General features: G+C 31.6%; 1 protein-coding gene and 1 pseudogene across 2 annotated transcripts; both read right to left on the reverse strand.

Moving 5' to 3' along the window:
• Positions 1-2,865: 2,865 nt before the first annotated feature.
• LOC100794123 (prostaglandin E synthase 2-like) lies at positions 2,866-5,407 on the reverse strand (annotated as a pseudogene).
• A 5,430-nt stretch (positions 5,408-10,837) lies between these two features.
• LOC100798550 (rac-like GTP-binding protein RAC1-like) lies at positions 10,838-14,539 on the reverse strand. 2 transcript variants are annotated; one of them, XM_014776161.3, is made up of 7 exons: positions 14,268-14,539; positions 13,734-13,821; positions 13,533-13,642; positions 13,365-13,428; positions 12,693-12,757; positions 12,505-12,570; positions 10,838-11,240 (listed from the first exon to the last, which is right to left on the reverse strand). In XM_014776161.3, exons 1-7 carry the CDS (start codon positions 14,364-14,366, stop codon positions 11,109-11,111), a joined length of 624 nt encoding a protein of 207 aa, XP_014631647.1. In that variant the 5' UTR covers positions 14,367-14,539; the 3' UTR covers positions 10,838-11,108. The 2 variants fall into 2 exon arrangements, with proteins under 2 accessions (XP_014631647.1, NP_001240094.1); NM_001253165.2 differs by having other exon boundaries at positions 11,103-11,214; positions 14,268-14,375.
• Between the last annotated feature and the right edge of the window lie 1,902 nt (positions 14,540-16,441).

Below are 16,441 nucleotides of genomic sequence, written 5' to 3' on the forward strand. Positions count from 1 at the left end.
CTCACTTATCACAAATTACCTTTTTTATCTTAATTTATATACTTGAATTCTTAATTATCTATTTATTTTATGTGTTGTCCATTATCCCTATTTCTTAATTAAAATTCAATAATTAAAAAAATATTCAAACGTTAAAAATGACCTTATATCATAAGAAAATTTTATAATAAATATAAAAAATATATTTTGAATTTATAATTAGCAAGCTAAGTTGTATGCTGTATAAGATTATTTTTAAATATTGATCATTCTTTAAACAAAATCATTGGAAACTAATTTAAAGTTTGAAATAAAAGAAGGTAAGTTAAAAAAAACAATTAGGAATATAAGTATATAAATAAAAATAAAACATGAATAATTTGAAATGCTTAAGAAAGAAAATTTTCAACCATATTTACAAGAGATGTGTGAGATACACCTAATAATTTTTTTTATAGAGAAAATAATAAAAAATAAATGACTCATAAGTTAACTCATCAAATAAATAAGTACAAGCAATTTAAACATCATAAATAAATACAAAGTAAAACAAAAAAAAGTTATATGAAAGAAGATTGGCTGAAATATTATATATTTTTATTTTGGTTCCTATACAAATTTTTTTTTTGTTTTTTATTCCTATAAAATTTAAAATTATTGATTTTACTTCCTATAAAAGGAGCAAATTTTAGTTTTGATCTTGTAAATATTTTTTTTTGCTATAATCTCTTTAAAGTCTAAAATCACTATTTTTAAGGTAGATAAATAACATTAATTACTAGGATCTAGAATTTTTTTTCTTCTAAGATATCATATTTTGACATTGTATTACAAACACTAGCGATTATTATCTAGGATGATTACTTAAACTTACCCCAAACACATAAATCGTTTACAAGTATCACATAAAGATAGGGTAAAAGCAAAATTTTAACTTTTTTTTTTAAAAAAATATAGACTTTAAAAGTGGGCTTAAATACAAGTAACACATAAACCATTACAAAGTATTTTACTTTGCTAAAAAGGTTTCGATGATTTTTTATTTTTTTTGGTTTAGAGATAGACTTTAAAAGTGTACTTAAATATAATTTTGTTTGTTTTATTATACTTGTTCCGTAATTTTGATTTATTTATTTTAAAATAAATATATTTAGCCAATCAATTTCAAAAAAATTATATTCTTAATTAAATTATCTATTTTTATTTTAAAATAAAGATATTTAGTTAACTTATTTTGACATATCTATATTCATATTTTTTTATACTTGTAAAATGGGACAGACCCATACTCATACAACAGAGGAAGCCAATGATAAAAAAATTATCTAATAAATATATATCATTAATTGATATACAAAATATAATTGTCACTTCAAAATGTCTTTCGTGCATGTCACAAAATGTCTATGATTGAGAAAATTAAACAATAATTAAATAATAATTAGAATTAATAAAATAAAATATTTACATAATATTTCTTTACAAAAAGATGAAATTGCTATTAATTTTATGATTAAAAAGATAGAAGATAAAAATTAATTGTATAATAACCAAAATTTGATAAATATAATATTTAAATAGAATTTACTAAAGAAAGACAAGATTTTTATTGATTTTTAGTTTAGAAAAAAGTATTGAGATAAAAACAATTATATAATAATTTAAATTAATAAAATATAATTTTTTGATAAGATTTTTAAAAAATTTACTATTAATTTTATAATTTTAAAAAGTCAAGAGATAAAAATTGATTGTATAAAACTTGATAAACTATAATATTTAAATTATATTTTCTTAAAAAAAATAGAATTATTATTGATTTGATAATTTAGAAGAAAAATGTCTAGAGATAAAAATAGATTATATAATAACTAAAAATTTAGTCAATATGAATTTTAGATAAAATTTATTTTAATAATAAATAATAATATATTTTTATAGGCAAATTAGATGCCACTTGATTCTCAAGCAGTCATACTGCTGCTTGCCTACTCAATGTGAATCTATGATTCAATAAAATTTTTTGACAGCATCTATGATTCAATAATTATATAAAATAGTAAATTAGTAACACTAATAATCTAATGAATTTATATATTTGAAAAGGAAAAAAAAAAAAAAAAACAGGGATCAAGATCCCTCCTCTTTCAACCTTGGTCCGCCCCTACCCATTACATTGGTATTAAATATTCACCAGTTTTACAGATAAGTAAATCAATAATGATAATAATCATTATTTTAAACATTTACAAAGATAAAAATCAGAGAAAAATATTAAGGATATTATTAAAGAATGGTATTAGCACTTTACTTTTCAATTTTGGTCTATTATAGATTTGTATGCTATGATGTTTTCTTTTCTTTTTGGCAAAGGAATATCGTAAATACTATTGAAAAACTCATAATTGCTCTTGAAATTCAGGAGTCATAGTTCCTTTTTGAATACAAGAAAGGCTGAAAGTGCTTTTGAGAATTTTTCTACTAAAAATATAGAACTTTTTCAGTAAAGAAGTTCTCAAAAGCACTTTCAGCCTTATCCAAACAGGCTCATTGTACTAGTTCCTATTGAAACAATTTTTTCTAGGCCACACAAATACAACTGCAAGAGCAAGATAAGCTTATCCAAAGGATAGTTGTATCATATAGTGATCGAATGTCACAACGTTGTATCCTATAAGAGGATAGTACGTGCTAGTTTCTTCTCTCTCCCTCACTTTCCCTAAACAAACTCGAGTGTGAATCATCACTCCAGATTTCATATATGAATCAGCAATACACCCTTACTCCCTAAGCTATATAAGACAGAAAATGTCAAATTTTGCTGTCCAATAATTGCATAATCAAACAATTTGAAGCAAAAGAGAGATTTTTGTGCTTGTCCCAAAGTGAGATAAACTTTTTTATTGAATATATACCCGGATTTACCAGAACAGTATGTGATCACTAATCACCACAAGATAAATTACAAGTACAAACTGCAAAGCATTTATAGCTTACTAAGACTCACCAAACTTAGAATAAAAGTCATTTCATTTCCCCATATAGAAGCTATGTATTTTTGCTCACTATAGTTTTTTCTAGCTATGCTCACTCACCCTAGAAGACTGTCCTACTGCAAGATCCATCTCAGAAAACCATTTCCCAATCAGGGCGTGCTCTATTATATCTCTACCTGACTTGAGATGGTGGATGGGTCTTAGAACACCAAACACAGCAAGATCTGCTAAAATTTCTTTGACACAAAATACATAGCCGCAGCCCCACTATACTTTGCCACTAACCTCTCAGAAAAACTGAAATTTCCTGCATGTCAAGGAAACAGCTAAAATTGTTTACACTCTATAACATGCTAGACTTTGGGATAAAAAGCCAAAAAGGTTCAAAAGGAGAGACAAGGATGTTAACAAACAGTGAAAGGGAATGATTAAAATAAATATTGCCTTACAAAAGACATAAAACTAACGTAGATTTTAACAGTTGAATTAAGGCTTCCTATCTCTTCCTCCAAAGCCTTCAATTTCATGATGTATAATTATTACAGACGTGGCCATACAATTGGATAAGGTTTACTTAAATTTGAAGCAAAACGGTTTGATGAATCAAGAGATCTGTTTAGTGTCATGCATCAACAGGGACAGATTAGTATCCATCCCATTGTGCATATTTTAGGGTCACTACTCACTACAGAATAATCAACTTTGCATGACCTAACTGAAAACGACAGAATTTTCAGAACTTTCTCCATATTAAGAAAATGACAGAGGAAAACACTGATTTCAAGCAATATGAAATTAGGATAAAATGAAAATGTCCCATACATGTCTAATATTTTAGGAGAAAACGAAATATGCTTTGAAGAGTTATAAAATTGTACAGGGTCGACCAGAAACACAACCAGCTTATAATTCAACTATTAGTTGCAAACTACAATTAAGAATACAACATTCTTTTTTTGATTATATGTATTAAATAATCTTTTTGTTTTTTAGAAGTAAGAAAATAAAATGAAAGCTTACAAGAGACAAACTCTTATTGAAAATCATACCTTGGGTGGTGATATAATCAAATGATTCAAGAGCTTCAGGAACATTTCGATATATATTCCGTGACAAGGCATGCACCAAGTGATTATCCACCCACCAATACAACATGTCACAGCATAATGTTCATACATAGAAGCAGTTGGTTATAGCACCACAAACTCCTAATAATGACATCAGATGTAACCCGATGTGCTACATATAAAGATTGGATAAGAAGATACACATTAATTAATTAGGTGTGAAAGCAATCAAGTAAAAAGAAAGAGATTGAGTTCCCGGAAACTTCATGATAATTTTAGCAAAATAATACAAATTTAATGTTAGTAACTATATTAACCAATTTTGTTAAAGGATATGAATTAGTTAAAGAGGAAGCAGTAAAGAAGAGAGATAACTGTATGCAACCAAGTAGTCGAAGTATAATAAGCAAAACATAGTATCGCCACTTGTTCTCTTCTTGTGCATTTAGGTCATAATCTGGATGTATCCTTTTGATCAATTTATCAATTATGTCTGCCAAAAATAAACAGCGAGTTTAATTACAAGAAAAGAACTTTTGATTTTGCAAAGAACAAGATAAAGAAATGGAAAGAATAATAAGAACCTGAAGAGTCGACCATTTGTTGACCATCAACGGTGAGGATAGGCACCTTCTTGTAGTCGGACCACTTGATCTCCTTCTTGTTGATGGGATTTACCTCAACCACTTTGAATGGAATATCATAATAGTCCAGAAACGCTGCAACAAATTGAAAGACTTAATCATCAAAGAAATGTTAGAATGAATAGAAAAAGAGCGGAAATTGTTCAATTGCAACCTTGTTGCAGAATGGACAGGCCTAGTATTGAAAGAGGCAAGTTCTTTGGGTTTGAAGGCCTTGGTCAGAGCGTCTTGGACAAGAGACGTGGCAGCAGCATAAGCAGAAAGGTATCTAAACCCAGTAACAGAAACAGAAGGATTTGGATTTGGATTTGGATTTGATGGGGTCAAGCAGCCATGGCCATGGGGAGACACGCCGCTGTTGGAATTGCTTCTCAGGGCTCTGCCTACAAACATTGCTCTCTTCACCCCTCTCATCCTCTCTCTCTCTCTCCTCAATTCACCGTCACACAACCAAACCAGGATATGACTTCAGGGTTTAGGGTTTTGCTTCTTTTTCAACAACAATAAATAATAATAACAAACTATTTCTTATATTAATGAAGCCATGAAGGTGTTTTTTTTTTTTCCACCCAATTTTAGATAACTGCCAGCAATCTTTCTAATACATTTTCTTTTTCCTTTTTTGACACAAACTTATAATACATTCTCTTCTATATTCTATTCATTAAATTTTATTAAAAAATTATAAAATCATAATTAGAGTTCATTAAATAAAAAAAGAATAATTAGAATGATTTTTGTTTGCTTTTATTACATTGGACACTTTACTTTTTTTGAACCCTAAAAAAATCCTAAATGTTGGTTTTATGTTTAGTTAGTCACCTTTGATGTTTTAAATCTAAAAAATGTTAGTTTGAGACTGTCACATAAGAAACACATTATTTTTTAATAAATTTTTCTTGCTTAAAATATCTTTATTGAATTTCACCAGTTAATATTAAAATAGTTGTCGACAAAATTATTCATGTCACTATTTAAATATCATTCTCTTTTGTCTTTGTTTTTCTTTCATAAATGAATATCTTTTTTTCTTTTATTAAATTTACTAACGAAAGTTTCACTAAGTTAAATATGAGATTAAAAGCAATGTAAAAAAAAGAAGGATGACAAGTGTAATAAAACAAATAACATGGGTGATCATTCTAATTAACTCAATAAAAAAAATAATATAATAACAAATCGTTGGTTTGAGTGGTATTGAATTTAGATTCTCTTAAACAAGATTTTAGATTTCTTGATAGAAATTAGTCATTAACAAAAGTTGGTGAATATTCCATATAATATTGTGGGTTAAAAAAATGAGTGTCACACAATTTTATAATTTCCAACCAATTTTAACAAATAAAAAAATGGAGAGGAAAATTATGCAGACAAGAAAAAAAATGGAAAAATCATTTAAATGAGCTGGGGAAAAATGCAAATGAATGGTATAAAAAAATGCGAATTAGCAATAAAATTGGTCAAAATAATGAAAATGAATGAAAAGAATGGGTGAAAAATTAATAATACAAAAAAATTGAAATGATATGATAACATGTTGCTCATAACTTAGCTATCTTTGTAAAGAGACAAGTTAATCATGGATGATTTTTTTTTTTTTTTTGAAAGACTGACCATGGAGGATTAAAACTATCAAAACTCCTGGTAGCCATGTCTTTAATCATACTTCATCTTGTATTCTATCTTTGATTATTAATGAAATAATACGACTTCTTTCTGTAAAAAGATTACTTTATCCCCTAAAATAAAACCTATTTATGGTAACTAGAAAAACTATCCTAAATTTCTAGTAACAGAATGCACAATTTACAACGGTAACATAGCAAAGAATGTGAGATTATTACAACATCATTTCACATGCAGTTCCTCGTTTGAATACAGCTATTGCTCAATAAGTTTTGTTGGCACGATAAATTGACTTTTCTTTCACCAGTTCAATGATCAAAAAGGTTTTTTTATGCGCTCAATTCCATTATAATTCATCACATTTTATCATACTGCAATGCATTTCAATTCATGGCCTGCAACATGTCCCGAAGCTTCAACCAAATGCCTTACCTCAAAGCCCAATGCATGCCAAAAATAGCAGCAAACGCAAACAGACAATGAGTCTCTAACAAAATAAAGATACAAGGTTTGTACATACGCACCAATTCCTTGATACGACGCCGCCCTTTCGCATTCACAGCTCCCTGGATATTCTAGGAAATTAGATTCATATCTTTGGAGACTTCCATAGGAATACACAAGGAAGGAAAACTGTGAGTCCACACTAGGACTGCATAACAACATCGTGAAGAGGAGCCCCATCTGGGACCTGCGACGACTCCATCGACGTGATACTAGCAACATTTGGTTTTGCCCTTGGATCCACATTCATGATTTCTTGACCACTAACATCAGAATTACCATGCGGGGCATGCATAGTCATGGGCAGGGTCACAATATTATTATCACACATGGAGTCTCCCTGTGCAGTAAGAGAGATCCCAACTTGTGTAGTCTTCATCCCTTGGAGTTGTCGTGGCAATTGTAAGTCATGCATGAGCCCAATATGCACCCCCTGACGTGAAGCTACATGTGTGTCTTAAGCTCTAGTTTAAGTTGATTGCCACGTGCGGAAGAATCCAGTCTTACCCTTTTCCTGGCCATGTGAGCTAGATTTGAAGAAGATGAAATCATACTCGTTTTCTGAGTTATTGATGATTGGCCCTCATGACTCTATTGGGGTTGCATGGCATCCAATAGAATCACATTATTATGCTGAGTTGTGGCACCCTTGGGATTCTCCTTGGCTCGAATATTTTGAATGAAAATATTCCCCACGGTTGGCATTTTCTGATTGGTCTCGTTCTTCCTAGGTTTGCACTTCACCACCATCCACTACCCATGCGTTGCAACTTCATGAAACTCTGTAGCTGGTGGTGACACCTTCTCCGTATTATGGTTAGGATTAGGAGTCACCCCTGCCCCTTGCTTGATTTGCGTTCCCTGATTATCAACAACCCACTGAGATAGCGGTATGGTTGGGCAAGCTCGAGCAACATGGCCATAACAACGACAAGCAACACAAAGAACATGTGGACCCTCATATTCCACTTTATACCAACTCCCATTGAGATTGAATTTTCCCTCTATAGGAACGTTCAAATTTATTTGAACACACACTCGTGCAAATCGACCACGATTCATATTCAACGTGTTTTGATCCACCTTGATTGGTGCACCAATAGCTGAGGCAATGGTAAGCAGCATGCTCCCATCATAATACACCATTCCTAGTCCTCGGAATCTAACCCAAACCAAAGTTTTGTCCATCGTTGTCGTTGACGCCTCAAACTCAAGCACCCAAGGCCGGACCGTAAGATAATGATCGAAAATCATTCATGGTCTCCCATTAACTGCCTTCTCTCTATCCGCATCCAAATCAAAATTCACCATGAAGTATCCATAAGAAACATCAATTAAATCAAACCCTTCATCTGGCTTCCATGTTGATTGAAGTTTTTCCTTCATGATCAAATATCCGATACTCTTGCCCAACAGCTTCACTACCAAGCATTTCTTCCAGGGAATACATAGTTGCTCAAAAACCTTAGCGTCAATCGTGAATTTGGGAAGCAAGCGGTTCCCTCCTTCATAGTCCAACTTCATGTTTCCGTCTTGCAAAAGGTTGCGTGTTGCGATAGGTGGAGACTTTCCCTACGATCCTATCTCTAAGTGACATGCGTTGAGGATCTCTACCACCAACCCCGTCAGGTGGTTTTGCATGGCCGTGTGCGTGCGCGCCATCACCATTATTCTCTCCGCTCTCCATCTTCTTTTTTTCTCCCACTCACTTTTTATTTTTCCAAACTATTTCAAATTCATGTGATAATTATCATTAGATTAATATATCCTTTTCCCCTATCCTCGATAAATTATTATTTGGTCCGGTCCCGACCAATGTAATAATAAGGTTTTTTTTGTATAAGTTGAAAAATGTGAGTTTGGGTTTTTTATTTTAAGGAGAGAGTTTTGATTACATATCTATCAAATTTTTAATAACAATATTTAAAAAAGTGATTTAGAAAAACATAGATAAGAGTTGCTTATTGTTCTGGCATAGACTTTCCTCTAGGATTTGAAAGACGCAGTGAGATCATTCAAGTGTGGGTCTCACGTTTCCTTTGAATCAAGGGTATGCTTTATAATAATCTTTTTTATTTTTGGGATAAGATATGATTTAATCATATTTTATTTTATCAAGAGAGGGTAATTTTTTTCAAAATGATCAAATGGAGATAGATTTTTAAAAAATACACTTTTACGGGTAAATCGTAAATAGATCCAGGACTTTTGATTTATGACTTCTACGAGAATAAAAAAAAATCAAAAGCAAGAGTGGAATATTATTTTTTAATAGATTTTGTTAAGGCTGAGGACTGGAAAATTGCGATTATTTTACCCAATAAATGCTTTGCTATTCCTCAATAAATTCACCACTCTCTTCCATACCTCTATCATAACAATTTATTTGCATATGATGTTTTTTTTTTTTTTAAAGGCAATGATGTTGTGTTCTTACTAGTCTCTTATGGAGTATTTATTGCAGAGTCTGCACCGTATTGCCAATGCGGCTCAGCAAATGGCCATCGTAAGTCTTAAAAGGGATAGCAGTGATCCTGTAACACTATGTTGAAATACCGAATAAGTTCACATTAACTTTTTCATTAGCAGTGATCCTCTAACTTTCATACTTACCATGAAATTAATAACATTCCAAGGAAACTTAAGCGTTTTGAAAGAGGAAACTCAAAGATTGCTAGTGCCATACCAATACCATTGCCACAATCTAGGGTCTGATAGAATTAAAGTAATGGCATCCAATGAGTTACTAAGATAAAACTTTAATTTTAATTAGCAACATTAAGAAGCAAATCAAGTTCTATACTAAATTGTTGGGGGAGAAATATATGGTTCCATCAAGTTTAAATTAAATCCACTTGCACCGTTGTGACGTATTCTAGAAGGAAAATGGAAGATTTCTATGCCGAAAGCAGACATATAGGCTACAGGTAAATGAGGTAATCACAGCGATTACCACTTGTACATCAAATTATTTGGTGCCTAATCAAAAATCTAGAAAGATTCAGGAGAAGGAAAATTGCGCATTCCCCTCTATAAAATGAGAAGGAAAATTGTTGCTTTGAAAGTAAAATTACTTTTGAACTTTTCCAATTTTAATTCAAACATGTACATGAGTTTGATTGTGTAGAAGAGAAAAAAATTAAGAAAATTAAGAAAAAATATTTTAATTAAAATAGAAAAAAAATGTGAAAATCACATTATTTTTTGAAAATTTCTTTTTCTCTTCTATTTCTTTACAATCAAACAACTCTTAAACATTCGGTTTAACTAGTGTTTTTAGATTTTTTTTTAAAGAAAAAAAATAATGCATTGATAATATAATTTTATAATTTTATAATAAAGATTGAACTAAGTTTTAACCATCTACCCCAACCTTCATCATTAGCCGTGTGTAAACTAGTTTATATTTGCGTATGCTTAATACATACTCCCAAATCAATTTGATTATTTGATATAGATAGATAGTATAGATATACACACTTTAAAGAAAAATATTAAACTTTTTTTTATGTATGTATTGATACGTTCATTTAATTTTTGGGAGAGAAAAAATATTTTTAACAAAGTGATTTAAGATAAAATTCATCAAAAGATCAAGTAATCTTGAGTCTTTTTTTTTAATCAGTGTTTTAAGTTGAGTTTTTGAGCTAAGAAAATAAGTTAAACTTCATATTAGCTTAGTTTGAAACTGAGTCCCCTACAGTTGAGAAAAATTATTTTGGTACAAATAAATCAAGAAATTTTAACGCTTAGGTAGGATATGCGCAGTTAAAAAATGTATCTGCAGGAGATCTGGATCCACAGATACAAGAACACGTATAGCTATGTAAATATTTAAATGGTACATCCCATAAACCAAAATGGAATTTTATCCTTCAATAACATCCCTTAAGTGTTAAAATTTAAAATGTGCAACATCTGACCAAAACCATTAAAGAAATTCATAGAAGACATCAAAAAGGCCAAATGAATATGACCACATTCACAAAGCAAGCAGTATGGGCTACTAACATAATAATAGTAGAAGGAAATAGGTAGGCACCAGCTATGTAATTGAGCTAGTTTTAATTACAGAGTATGAAAATGAGACAGACAAGGCAGTAATCATGTGATTGATTATAAGGCCTAAGAAGTCAGTCCAAACTATACACAGCTTCCTGCTCTGCTACAGAGGATAGGGAACAAAACAAGACAAACCAATGGAGAGGCAACATTAAACGTTGGCCAGACAGTCAATACCTCCTATTAATCTCTGGTTATTAAATCACAATGTTGAGCAAGCCTTCTGATTCTTAATCACAATATTGAGCAAGCTTTCTGTGCTTTTCTCTTCTTTTTCTTTTGCTTTGGTGGTTGAAGAACCACTTTGATGGCAGCGTCAAAGACAGCTTTAACATTCTGTTATTAACAGGGGCACATGAAAACTGTGATATAAACAAGGCTAAAATACTATTTTGGTCCCCTAGAATTTAATTGAGACATTTTGTCCCTCTAATTTTAAAAATTGATGATTTTAGTCCTTCCGTCTAATGGCTTCCGTTGAATGTTAGTTTACATATGTTGACTAACTAAATTATTCTCTTTCTTATTCTTTAATCCATTTCTGTAACCCGCAAACATACACCACCTCAATCGTCTTCTTCCTCAGAGATTCAAACCACATAAAAATCCAAAACAAAAAAAATAACACTCTTTCTCATATAAACAGGAATATTAACAAAAACGAAGAACCAAATCATGAAGACACTAACAACAATATGCTAAAGCAAATACAACATTAAGAAATTTCATCGAAGTTGAAATTTGATATTCCAGGCTTTAGATGCACTCAGCAACACCCATTTGTTCTTACCACACAGTAACTAAGATTAAAAAAAAAAAAAAAGCAGATGGTTTCACCAGTAGCACACATTAGGATTGGCCAAGTGCACGTTCAAAAACAAAGGAAATAAAAGAAACAAAAGCAACCAAATCGCATAGAGATGAAATATGTTATCCATGCATTTGGATTCACCAACTCGTTCTCGCTCTCTCACCGGCATCGAAGAAGACTCATGGAGCTTCCAATACTCCATGTTGGGAGCCTCGGATCTGCACCGCCACCGCCCACAAAAGGATTGAGAGTGGGTGAGCAGCAGAAACTAAGATCTGCAATGCCACCAACCAAGGCTTTGATCCCAACAGCGAAAACTCAGATATGCACCACCACCGACCATGGCTTCGATCTTGGCAGCAAAAACTCAGATCTGAACCGCCACCAACCATGGCTTCGGTTCTCACAGCAGAAACTTAGGTCTGCGATGTTTGTTTTGAATGGGTTGCAGACTTGCAGTGGTTATCGACATTCATTCCCCCAACCCCTCCTCTCTACAATCGTTTGTTAATTTTTCATTTGTTCAATTTTGGTTAATAATGTAAATTACTCATTAATGAGACCCCTAACCATCAACTAATACAGATGTCTTACATAGGAGCATAGCTCAACGTTATAAATTAACAGTCAATGGAAGCCATTAGACAGAAGGACCAAAATCATCAATTTTTAAGACTCCGGACCAAATGTCTCAATTAAATTCTAAGGGGACCAAAATCGCTGAGTCATCAAACTAGGGGGACAGAAATTGCATTTTAGCCTATAAACAACAGGAAAAAAAATCACTGCATATGTGTTAAGAGAGAGAATTGCACCTGCTGTGTTTTTGAACTACACTCGATGTAAGCAGGAGCACCAATCAGTTTTCTTAATTCTTCTCCCTTCAACCAAAGTGAAAACAAATGTCAATGTGTAGATCAATGTAATTTCTGAATCAAGAATTCACACCTACCCCCCTAGCAAAAGAAATGGGTGGGGCTTAGAAAATTTGTTTATTTCATACCTGTGTTGTAGTTATTGGTACTGCACCAGGGTGGTCTATAAAAAATTGCTTATCTTCTCGAAGATCTGCAGATCAAATTAAGCATTTTACAATTGTTATAAATCATTCAAAATTGGTAAGAAAAAGAAGTTGCTACTTTTGCCATGCACCATCCAAACACAATTTAGATACTGGGCTTGCGAACTATGTCCTCCATATATTTTCTTCTAATAAAAACAAATCAAACTAGAATTTCCTCAACTCCACAACATTGATGCTAAACTGAATAATTTTCTCTTTATTTCTGCAATAACCATTGAGAACTGTTAACATCTTATTCTTGGCAGAGATTTTAAACCAACTTCTGTGAGCATTATACACCAGGGCATCAATAATGCTTTAGCACAAAGAAAGAATAACTATTTATGAAAATGATAACAGCAATGCCTCTATGACGCTGTTTGAACCATTCCATACACTCTAGGTTGGTGCGTGAACAAACCTCAACGAAAAACAAATGTAAAGAATAGAATAGTTTTGATAGGATAAGGCAATAGACTGATGTGAATTGTGAACAACTGAACTTTGAAGTCAAGAAAACCATTTCAATAACCAAAGCCAAGCAGGAAGCTCTAACAGGATCGTCAGGATTGGTTCCATTCCATTCAATGAAGGAAAGGGGTAAAGGCTTACCTAACTTTGTTCCAACGAGAATTATTGGAACACCAGGGGCATAATGCCTTAGTTCAGGGATCCACTGAAAGAAGAAACCAAAAGAACAATAACTTAATCAGTCATATCATACTGAGTGCAGAAATTGATTTAAAATATCACCGTCCTAATTGAGAGAAAGAAGTAAACCTTCTTTGCAATATTTTCATAGCTAGCCTTGCTTATGAGAGAAAAGGCAAGTATAAATACATCAGCTCCTCGATAACTCAAGGGTCTAAGCCTATTATAATCCTCCTGACCTGTTAATCAAACAAGTTAAACCACCAGAAACAAACAATTAGTCAAAAATAATACCCGATTCTATATAACTGAATTGGTTGTCATAATTACCAGCAGTATCCCACAACCCCAGGTTTACGGTGCTTCCATCCACCACAACATTAGCACTGAAATTGTCAAAAACCGTGGGCACGTAGTCCTGTTATCGATGATCAAAAAACAAAAATGAAAAAGGGTGAAACAAACCACAAAGCCATAATTCTTAAAGAACAAAACCAAAATCAATTGGAAAGCTGATTAAAAAAACAAAATAAATAAAGCAGTAGCAACGCATCCCTGCTTTGCTCAAGTGGTCTCAATCAAATTGCAAGCAAATTCTCAAACTCAATTATTACTCAACATAATAAATATAAGCCCTAAGTGACAAACAGCGTTAAATGACTTTGAAGCACTTGGTTCATTAAGGAATACAGGAATAATAAGAATAACAATGATAATATAGTGAATCTCCAAATTTGGAAAGTTCCAGACGAAATGAAACATCAGTTGGAAACTCCAAATTATAGGAGTTTTACAATTCAAACGCATATATATCTAATTTTAACTACAGATAGTTATAATTGGGAAGAGGAGAAAGAAAGAAACCGTGGGAAAAGTGTTGCTGGTGTAGGAAATCAACAAGCAGGTTTTGCCGACAGCGCCGTCGCCGACGGTGACGCACTTAATGAACCTCGATGCACTCATTTTCAGATCAGAGATCTGTTTCCAAACAGCAACAATGCCTCTATAACTCTAACTAAATTGGAGGGAGTTGCAGAGAAAGGGGGAAATGAAATGGAAATTAAATTGAAATGAAATTCAAAAGAAAGAAAGAAAAGGTTTGAGACACTTGGCTGACTGTGACTGACCCAAGAGACAACCTTTTGCCAGCTATCTATAATTTCATGTGACTATTTGGTCCTCTTCCTACTACTTAGCCTCAACAAAATAATTATTCCTTCCTCTAAATTAATTATTTAATCAAGTAAAAATCTTTGTTTTCTTTTTTAAATTTTTTTTTGTTTGTATGTGTGTTAACGGTTCTTTATGTTTATCGTTTATTCTAAAGTAAAGTAAAATTTCAAATCAACAAAAGGCACAGACGTAACGTTAGTTAGACACACCTCATTACAAAAGAAAAAACATTAGTTGGACAGGCGCAAATGATTGCGTGGATCTTGCGTCGATGATTAATGGTTTAAATTTTAAAAATACTCTTTTGTTTCTCTTATTATTATTTTGAATGTTTGATACATCAAAATTTACCTCGCAAGTTATTTTATTGTGTAAGTAACTATGTATCACATAAATGAGAAAAGTGAGAAAAATATCATGCATATCTCAATCTTCTTAGTGTAATTAGGGAAAAATATATAGCATATATTTGACAAAGAGAATAAAAATAAAAGAAAAATATTTTTTTAAATAAAATAGAAATAAAAAAAATGTATGAGATGTTTGTTTGAAGAGAATTTTTTTAGAGATAGAGTGAAAAATAATATTGTGGTCATAAAAATACCATTATACCTTTATTACAAAATCACTAATAAAAAAAAAGAGAAAAAGTTGGATAAAAAGGTTAACGTTTGATGAATAAAAATAATAGGACCCACTCATTCGATATTATTTTTTTATAGATATGCTTTACCAAACACCAAGGCATTATTTTTTTATACATCAATTAATTTTAGTATAAAATAAATACACCAATAAATAACTTTCGATTTTAAGGAATATATTTATCTTTTTTATCATATAATAAAGTTTCACTCTTACTTATAATTATCAAGTTCTTTAAAATTCGAATAAAATACTCAGTCGATCATTAAATAAAGGTTTGTCGAGTTTGAATATTACATATACTTTTTTAGATTTTAGATTTTTTTTATTATTTGACTGGATTTTAAAAAATATCTTATCTATGTTGTACACACGGTTTTTTTTTTAACAATACACATAGTACTTACTAATAATATTTTATATGTTTAGCTCGGTAAAATATTTTGAAGTTCCTAGATATAGAGCTCATTATATGTACGTGCATCTATTGTATAGACCTCGTTGAGAAGGAGATGCAAACATATATGTGAAACTAAGAAATTTAATTTAATTGGTTGAACAGAATATAAGTATTATAAATTTTTGTTACTGTGTTTAATTATTCATAAGGATAAAAAAAATTTACATATGTAGAATTGTAAAATAGTTTTTTTGCATTTCTGTTAAAGAAAGTTGTAGTTGATTTGTGGAATTGTTTGTGCAATTTTGTTTGGAACATGAAGACGATAACATGCCGCTAACTGCGTTACCAAACTCCATCGAAAATTGAACTACTATTGTTTGGATCTAATGTGTGAGGAAGTTGAAGGAACATGGAATTGGGAAGGGTAAAGTACGACCTCCATGTGTTGTTGCCAACACTAACTTCCCTCACCTCCCGGTCCCGTCTCTTATATTCAACAGAGCATTGTTACCATTTTGTTTCCTTCGTTGCTTCAAGGAAATGAACATCTTTTTTGTTCTCTTGTTGGAACTAACAACCATTTTGGATAAGAACGGGGCGCAATGTATTCCCAAGTCCTAAGTGCATAATTTATAGTTTGGTCCGTAATTTTCAATTGTCAATTTGGTTTCATCAATCTCACACTGAATTTCGGTGCATTGATTGTGCAATTATCAATTTGTCCTTCAAATTAATGTCATTTCAGCTAAAATTCAGGACATTAGTGTAAGTAACCTACAAAGTGTATATTTTTCTTTTCTTTTGTGCGAAGTCCTCT

This window comes from Glycine max, chromosome 6 (assembly GCF_000004515.6).
Source record: "Glycine max cultivar Williams 82 chromosome 6, Glycine_max_v4.0, whole genome shotgun sequence".
NCBI classification, from domain to species: Eukaryota; Viridiplantae; Streptophyta; class Magnoliopsida; order Fabales; family Fabaceae; genus Glycine; species Glycine max.

Coding starts and splice junctions, on each gene's coding strand:
- LOC100798550 (XM_014776161.3), bottom strand. CDS start 14,366: ATGAGTGCATCGAGGTTCATTAAGTGCGTCACCGTCGGCGACGGCGCT. Junction 13,429..13,532: donor ATGAAAATATTGCAAAGAAG/GTTTACTTCTTT, acceptor TTCTTCTTTCAG/TGGATCCCTGAACTAAGGCA. Junction 12,758..13,364: donor TCTCGTTGGAACAAAGTTAG/GTAAGCCTTTAC, acceptor TTTGATCTGCAG/ATCTTCGAGAAGATAAGCAA.